A 9,300-nucleotide genomic window follows, 5' to 3' on the forward strand; every position below is an offset into this window, starting at 1 on the left:
TGGTGGTCTGGCTTCAATTGACTCATGCTTTCAACTATGAAACATACTAAATCTCCACAAAACCCCTTCTGATAAGAAATATATATTCTAAAATATTTAATCTCAATGACTATCATGAATGCTGCTGTCATTCCGATTTCTTTGAAGTTTATTTTTTTAATTTTTTTTTGTCTATGTACAGTGAGAACTTAGGATATTTTGGTTATTACTAACTGAATTAGATATTTAATCTATTTTAAATTGGAAACAGTATATATCTCAATGTTCACTAGTAACATTTCTATCATCTTCACACTATTAATTGGTTGAAAACAGCAGTCTGCTTCGCATACACAAACAGCTTGAAGCTACAAGAACAAGCACCTTATCGTCTTATGTTCACTCCTAACATTTTTCCCTACCTCAATCAACACATGTCGGAGTTAGGCCCTGGCTTTTCACAAGTTGCTCATACTTCATGCATTACAAGTTTCAAAGTTTATCTACTAACCATTATTTACACATATTCAATCAATATCTTTGAGTTTTTCCACCTCTTATACCCTGCTTCAGTGTGGGCACCTGGGCAGTATCACAGCCCTCACACAAATCGAATGAGATTTGTGAGGCGCATATTTATCTGATGCTTCCTTGTACCAATATTTATGTGTTTAAATAAATAAATAAATAATATACTCGATACATCTTATATGACTTAAAAAGTTTATAAAAGATGTCTGTCAGTAGCATAAGTTCTGTATTATTCCTAAATTTGTTATGCATAAAAATCAGCTTTGCTTTCTCAAAGGTGGTAAGCAGGTTTCTCTTTTATTTCCATCATGAATCCAGTATTTATTGGTGAAAGTAACTCATTTCTCGTTCTTGCATCATTTTTGTTATTTAGTGCTCAAACCAAGGTGAAATCTCTGCAGTTGAATGTCCCAAAGCTCGTTCCTCCATAAATTCTCAACATTATCCAAATCTTTCAAACTATAACAATGACAACATTAGTGAAAATGAAGAATCTTCAAAACCGAGACCTAATTACAATGTATCCTATCCTCCATTTTTGATAGATTTGTTAACAAAGTCAAAATTACTAAATACTCAAAAAATGGATGATCATTCACTGAGTTAGTTTTATACACTTTAAATGACCGTTTATATTTTGTACTTGATGTATTCTTTGGTTATGATACTTTACTCGATTATTCCTGAATTAGAACAACAGTTGAAAGGGAACAATCTATATTCTCAGAAACGTGAATAATAAAGATCTAGTTATGAAGACATTACAGTTTATATAGAATTTTCTAGCATCTCGGTTTGTCCTTTGGCGCTGATTGGTTGAAAAACGAACTAATCTGCGTACTCCTATTTAGTCTTGATCTAAGCATCCAATTGCCAAGATTTTATCCTACCAACACTGCCTTTCCATGTTTTATTTCTAAGTTATATTCATATTCTCTTAAAGATTCAGCTGATGTCTTTTTGGCTTTATTCAGGTAAACAAAATAAAATTTTGGATGATTTAAACAAACTAAAATACAATATTGATGAACCGATAGCTGGTGCTATTCATGGACCATTGGCTATATTTTCGTAAGTCAACTCTATTTTATGTGATACCTAAGAAAATTTCTATTTTTCGATAATAATGTTATCACATAATTGAATAACCCAGTTTATGTACGCTGTTTTTAATAGTGAATGCTAGTAATATTATCCTTCTCTACTATGCAGTTGCTTGAAATCGATCAAAGTTCCAACTCGAAATCAAGTGATAAATTGTTATGTACCTTAACCAAGGAAGCACTGCTCCACTTTTTTGTTATTCATGTAAAGGATTTTTCTAGTTTAAATGACTGTACAATTTTGCAAATTGGTTAATGAGATTATTGTGTATTATTATTTTAGCATTCTTTTAGATATGTATTGCAGTGAACAAAAGTTCAGGTACGGTAAACCAATTTATTGTTTTACTCAAAACCATACAGTAAATTTGTAAAATATGAAAATCATACATTAAATACATCATTTGCACATCTTCCTTCAGTTTTCCTGTACATACTTCATCATTCTTCTAATTCTGTTGTTATTCCGATTGCTTTCTGTTTTCCTTCCTGTTCTCTTTATTTCAATCTTCTGCTGGTATATATTCTGCTTTCTATTCTTGCTACATACTACTTAAATATGTCTACATCACTGTATTTATTCACTTTTATATTGGATGAGATCATCAGGTTTGTTTTCGTTTCGTCCTGCTGGAGGATATACATAAGTTATCCTAATTTAATATTTGAAGTTTCATGTATGGAATAATAAATGACAAGTCGGGTACTCAGAGAGAAAAAAATAACAAAATAATATCACATTGTTTCTCGTAACTAGGGAAATTCAAAATGTTGAAATCCCAATGAATAGACGAAATTTATTTAGAGTGTTTGATCTAATTAGTGATATGGCTCAGAATCGATCACAATAACGTAGGTGTATACACTCTTTGTCTTCTCTTAAACTGTGGGATTAAAATTACTTTATACCTTTCTTTCTACGAACTAATTCTTTCTTCCTGTATTATATCCTTATATGCAATCTTTTTTTATATATTATTACGATTAAAGTAACTGCTTCCATGAATTTCGTGTTCATCTTGTTATGCTAACGAGGTATGACAACTCGGACCGATGCATATGTGTGTCTGGTCCTGCGTTGTAGCTGACTGACTGACTGAATACATTTCGAACTTTCTGATTATACATCAACTTACTAGAATGTGTTAACATGTAATCGGATTGTTCGAAATTTGTTACCTTTCCATACCAGATAAACTTCGTCTTCCTAATTAAAAACTACCAGATAGCATTCACTATGTATGGCTATTGATTGTATTTTAAACTGTCACTCTATCTACATTGTTGATTATATCTAAAAGGATTTATATTTCATTTTTAACTCCCTTTCTTCTAAAGTAATACTGGCAACTGACTTCATTAGCTAACCCCCTAGTTTCTTTAGTCATAAACGTTACTTCGCCAGATATTCACAGTTAGACCGTCATACTCTTACAATGCTCAGTGTCTAAGAATTAATACATACTGAGTTACTTGATAATATAGAAAAACCATACTCCAAGACTTCATTTTCGAAATTTCCATTAATTGTCTCAGACTTCATTGTCCCTACATTTCCATACCAATTAATTTCTGTTCCCGTTCTTTCCTCTTCGATTTTCTTAACCTTCTGCCGCCAGGTATTCTATTCCTGGTTCTGTCTATGTTCAACACTGTTTATACTTTGTACTTTCAAACTTGAGTATAAACTGTACTCCTTTTTAATACCTGTTCATATGACGGGGCAAGGTTAGAGTCTAGTAGTTAGGTGTTAGCTCCTTTAGAGAGTAAGTAATACGTAATTTTTTTTGCTAAATAATATCTAATTGTATTTTTTTCTCGCGATAAATATTTTGTATATAAGTATGTTATTTAGTTAGAAAAAAATGTCTGTCAAGATGTTTGACTTTCGCACACTAGGTTCCTGGTTCTAACCCCACTCCGTTAACTTTGGTTTGGGCAACTGGGTCGTATCACTAGCCCTCAAACTTGGTGTGATTCATGCCCAAGTAACTAATGAACTAGTTGACTTAATTTTTTTCAGTTTGGGGTTGTGGAGATTGTTGAATTTCATTGAAATCATGAGCCGATCAACGTTAGACCACTATTAAAAACGTGGGAGTACTGGATGGTCGTTTCGTCCGAGTATGGGACTCGCCAGCGAAAGCGTGGTCAGTGGACTTGAACTGTACCGGATGTAAGGCAGTTACCCACAGAGGACAGTGGAAGGTGGTCGCACGACATCATGGATTGGTCGAAGTTAGATATTGACACAGTTTGATGCCGGATTAGTGGTCTTTGAGGTTAGGCGTTCACGCGCGTGACCGTAGGTCCTGGTTTCGAATCCCGCGTATGGGATTGTGGATGCTCACTGCTGAGGAGTCCCATGCTAGGATGAAACGGTCATTCACTGCTTCCAGATTTCCAGTCTGATAGTCTTTGGCAGAAAATCACATCCAATAAATAAGTGGGAAAGGTTGACTTATACTAGCACTATGACTAGTTTTCACTAAATGGGTCAATGTCGAGCTGTCCACTTTCTTCACTAGACCTCTGCTTAGCCATGCTGGGAGGTGTTCGCAAGTGTAAAAATATAAATTCCCAGGACTTCGGTCAATGTAACTTGTTCCACAAGAGCAGTCGGACTGATAAATACAAAACGAGTTAGTCATTCTAGGTAATTCATCTTTTAGCCTCTCTGTCACCATTGGGCGCGAAGAAAACAACCATATTTATTCTGATCATGAATCTTAGAATTTCACCTGACTTATAAGCTGATTCAAGTTAACATTCCATATGATTCATCTCATCATTAACAATTTTATTTGGTTTAAGAAACCTAAATTTACATGCTATAATTTTAAACGATGCACTTTGCTCTAAACCTGGGCATCTTTCTGACTAGTAATTTAGATATATACTTGTAGAACCTGGAGAGAATTTATCGAAAAAAATATTCTTCTTTCATGTATTAGTTTTTCTAATATTAGTTCAATTGGGTACTTGCGTTTCATGAACAGACATCATTCGGTCACTTTGTATCATTGTATCTAGTCAACCAATTTACATTCTGTTCATTCATTTTAACAAATATAACCTCCCACTTTCCTAAATCAAACACTTAATCGATATATCATATTTATGCATACTAGATGATTTTTCAAACACAACATTATTCGTTAGCTTTTCACTGCTCTTTTTCATATTTTGTATTACAGAGCGGCACAGTTAGCACAACTCAGCGACGTTTATGGTGGAGATCCTAGTGTAATTGAATATGCGATTTCTTTACTTAAATTTGTCCAACCAATGGGTCGATGGGCTCGTCGTTGGGCCGCTAAACGACTGGATGCTGCAACAGATGGCTTACATTCCCAAGCATGCTATACCTTATCGTCTCAGCCTGCGCATACAGTGGAACCAACCTTTGATAAAGATAAGTCGGATCTGCTCCAGAATTGGACTGACGTGGTGGATATAACGGTATTGTTGAAATATTTTTGAAAGAACTAAGAACATATGATAAACATAATCAATAATGATTATGGCAGAATAGTATGAAACCGCTTACTTCACAGATTTTCTTTACCTACTTACGACCTAGGAGTAATAATATTCATATGATGTCACACAACTTGATAATGGGCAAAATGTTGACATCTTAAAATCATTCTGAATTATTGGCAGAGCTACTTATCCACTGAAGGAATCTTTCCTAACGAGTCTACCTTCAAAGCTGTACAATCGCATACATACGTAATAAACTATAAGTCAACGAACAACTGTCTGTTAAAATTTGGTTATGCATTAATCATATGTTTCTCATATTTTATAAATTTCTTCCTTCAATAGCTATTTGGTGATGTAAGAATATTATATAGTCAATTTTCACATTACAAGTAATAGGATTCCAACAGACGCACAATTATTCGTCGAGTTAAAATTTATCGTATATATGCAATAAGACTGCGCAACTTCAAGGTGGTAGAGAATATTTGTAGCTCAGGTAGATGACTTTGATGGAGTTTCGTTCTCTAAGCTGGATAGTTTAGTCGTGGAGCTCTCACTGGTCTTCTGAAAAAAAACATGGTCAGCAAAAACTGTAAATATATGTGAAGTATTCGAATTTCTCCACATATAACTGGCCGTTTGTCGTGTTAGTTATTATTGACCTTTAATCTGTTGTTGTCCGCATATTTATTCTGATTGTCTCTCTCTCTTCGATCTGGTCCTCAGTTCTATATTTGTCCATGATTTTTCTAATTGGTAGGTAAATTGGATCGATTTCGATGTGTTTATTGATTGTTGATTGACTTGAGTGTCAAGTTCCCAAAAATTCTCTTGTCGTCTTTGTTTTGTCTCTGTCCAAAAGTTAAACATTTTCCCAGTTAAACATGTGTCCACGTGGATACACCACTATGTTTGACAACCTATTGGTGTTCATGCAGACAAAAACGAAAAGGGTGTCAAGTTTGTCCTATGTAGTGTCTCTTGCAGTCGGAACAGTTTATTTTGTAAATGATGTTTGGCTTTTCTTCCGTCATTTTATCTTCAGGTTCGCATAAGGTTGACGTGATCTTGTTGGTTAATCCGCTACACCTATTCATAATGGTCTCAATTGTAAATCCTTTTTTTCCTCCTTGCCTTTTACCATAAATTCTTGACCCACTTTCATCTCTTAATCAATCTTTTTTATAGTTATTAATATTTGATTTTTAACATCAATTTCGTGATAATCTGTCTTTATGCTCGTTTAGAATTTCTTCTAGAATATTTATATTATTTAACATTCAACATTCAGGAATTGATCTCCTACCAGGAGGTTCACTTATCGACTTAGAATACGCAGATGACATAGTCCTGTTTGGTGAAGACGCTGACAAAATGCAGAGTCTTCTGTGAAAACTGAGTAATAATGTCAGGATGTTTGGGATGCGTTTCTCCCCATCCAAATGTAAATTGTTACTCCAGGACTGGGATGAACTAAGGATAGGGAGTGAAGTAGTCGAACGCGTCGACAACTTCACTTATCTTGGAAGTCTGATCAGCCCTAATGGGTTGGTGTCTGACGAAATCTCAGTACGGATTCAGAAAGCTCGTTTGAATTTTGGCCAACTTACATCATTTATGGTGAAGACGAGATATCCGTCTATCAATTAAGGGACGAGTATACTGCGCAGCACTTCGTTCTGTTCTACTTTACGGCTGCGAAACATGGCCATTAAGAGTAGAAGATACTCGTAAGTTACTAGTATTTGATCACAAATGTCTTAGAAATATTGCTCGCGTATGTTGGGATCACCGGGTAGGTAATAGTGAGTTTAGACACAGGTATTAGGGAATGATGGTAAATCAGTTGATGAGGTGGTGAATCTCTATCGACTGAGATGGTTGGGCCACGTGTTACGTATGCCTGAACACCGATTACCACGACGCGCAATGCTGACTAGTGTTGGGGACGGTTGGAAGAGAGTTAGGGGCTTCTAAACCAAAACATGGCATCAGTGTTTGAAGTCACTAACTTCTAGTCTGAGCCATGTTGGTAGATGAAGACTACTTGGTTGGGGTCCGCGTGACTATCGCAACCAATGGTTGGAGACTCTGTGTGACATGGCTCAGAATCTATCACAATGGCGTAGGTGTATACACTCTTTATCTTCCCTTAAACCTTGAGATTAAAATTGCTTCATAACTTTTTTCCTTCCTATACTATATCCTTATATACAACCTTTCTTTATATACTACCACCACTAAATTAACTACTTCTATGAATCCGGTGTTGATCTTGTTGTGCTAACGAGGTATGGCAACTTAAACCGATGCATAAATGTGCCTGGTCCTACTTTGTAGCTGACTGACTGAACTGGATAAACATTTCTTATAGTTCTTCTACAATTATTACTCACGTTTACTAACCTCCATTGATGAGGAGTCTCATAATGTAATATGCAAAATATGTACAGCGTTTTGTTCTTAAATAATTCACACTCTTATTTCTAGGTTTTATTCAGTTGAAAAGAATTTGTGGAATTAAGCACACTCGTGCTATACAGATACGTTAGTTGTTTTTACTCTATTCAAGTTCATAACTAGTGAGAAAATTGTATGATGTTCGTTGATATTTAGATACACTTTTCTTTACTTTACCTTCTAGATTGATCCTCCCACTCCAAAAGTTGATCAAAGTGATGTAGAACAACCCGAACCCTGTTTAGTTGATCTTCTCAATCAGTATGATACAGTTATTTCATGCAGCAATGATACAAATAGTTCAGTATTATCTACTAGCAATGAATCCGCGCCCTGTGTTGTTGAGACCACTATAACGTACATTAAAAAAGACAATTTAAACTCAGTCAATACTTCATCTTTATCAGGTTCTTTAGATATACCAGTATCAATCAATTCTTGTAGTGTATCATTCTGTAATAATGATATGTCCAATTCTCAGTTAGTTTCTGATTCTGCTTTAAATGTTTCAAATATTCCACAACAAAACTCTTCAACTAGAGAAGTAGATGATGACCTCGATGATGTTATAATTTGTGAATCGGTCCCACCACCCATTGCAACCCACACTCCTAATGTTGATGTTATTTTGCAACAGTATAATGTAAATGATGCTCAGCAGTCAGAAAAACTCCCACTAATTGCTACTAAACTTCCAGAAGATGAAATAACCATCACTGATGAATGTGCTTCTTCATCTGTAAAATCTGTGGACTACGTAGTCCCTTCTGATACTCCCAGTCTAAATGAACATGAATTAGATTCTGTTGATCATATAAATAATGAGCAGATATCAGAAATCTCAGCAGACAGTTCAAAATCACTTTTAAAAACTGCACTCAGTGGTTCTTCATTTTCACTGAATACTTCACATGATCGCATAACTGTACAAAATAAAGGAACTGTTGATGGATTGGAAGATAGTTTTGGAAATCTGTCTTCAGGTAGTGATTGTTCAACTGTAATGTCAACACACAGTTTGTTTTTAGACTCACATCTTATTACGCACAAAGAATTACCTGTTAGTGTCCCACATATAGAAAATCAGATTGCTGTCAATCATTGTAACCCAATATCAAGCTGTTCTGAAACAACAGATTCACTAACTGACCCTGTGGTACAAAACCAGTATGGAGAAATATATGCTGATAATCGTGTAAATATCGATGCCGACTCCGCGATTTTTGATACTGCTGAAAGTTCTCACTCACTTATCTTGTCAAACTCAATGTTATTAGATAATACCTGTGAAACTAATGAACAGCTGACATCTAATAATAATATCTCATCAGTTTCTTGACTTAAATTGCTACTTCTTCTTACTACTACTTTCTCTCTGTACATATTATTGCATATATAACTGTGAACAATACCTTATTCGAAAGCCATGGATTTATATCACTTTCATATTCAAAACGTATGTTCATTGTTCAATCCTTTTTGGTATTTTAGAAACCGTTGCTCTTAACTCACTCTATATTAATATCTTATAATTTGTATAATCACTTAGTTTGTAAATATCTTCTTAATCAAAATGTTTATCATTATCGTATTACTCTTAGTTATGTTCACTAAATTCTTTGTAAATACCTTCGCATAATAAAAATATTGATTTCATGAGATATTGTAATTTGTGGTACCTCTGTTTATGTAGTTTCAGTATATGATGTAAATGATCATGAAAATACTTCACATTTTC

At 34.7% G+C, this 9,300-nt stretch overlaps 1 protein-coding gene across 1 annotated transcript in view; it reads left to right on the forward strand.

Annotated features, from left to right (window-relative positions):
- The window catches only part of Smp_168890 (bromodomain containing, putative), a gene marked incomplete at both ends in the record, with an annotated part of 30,906 nt that extends 22,005 nt beyond the window's left edge, over positions 1-8,901 (forward strand). Inside the window, 4 exons of the mRNA XM_018791863.1 lie at positions 884-1,112; positions 1,485-1,581; positions 4,811-5,075; positions 7,747-8,901. Of these exons, the coding sequence (XP_018644971.1) occupies positions 884-1,112; positions 1,485-1,581; positions 4,811-5,075; positions 7,747-8,901 (1,746 nt within the window). The remainder of the gene's footprint in view (positions 1-883; positions 1,113-1,484; positions 1,582-4,810; positions 5,076-7,746) is intronic.
- Positions 8,902-9,300: the final 399 nt, after the last annotated feature.

The sequence above is a fragment of the Schistosoma mansoni genome, assembly GCF_000237925.1.
Source record: "Schistosoma mansoni, WGS project CABG00000000 data, chromosome 1 unplaced supercontig 0034, strain Puerto Rico, whole genome shotgun sequence".
NCBI lineage: Eukaryota > Metazoa > Platyhelminthes > Trematoda > Strigeidida > Schistosomatidae > Schistosoma > Schistosoma mansoni.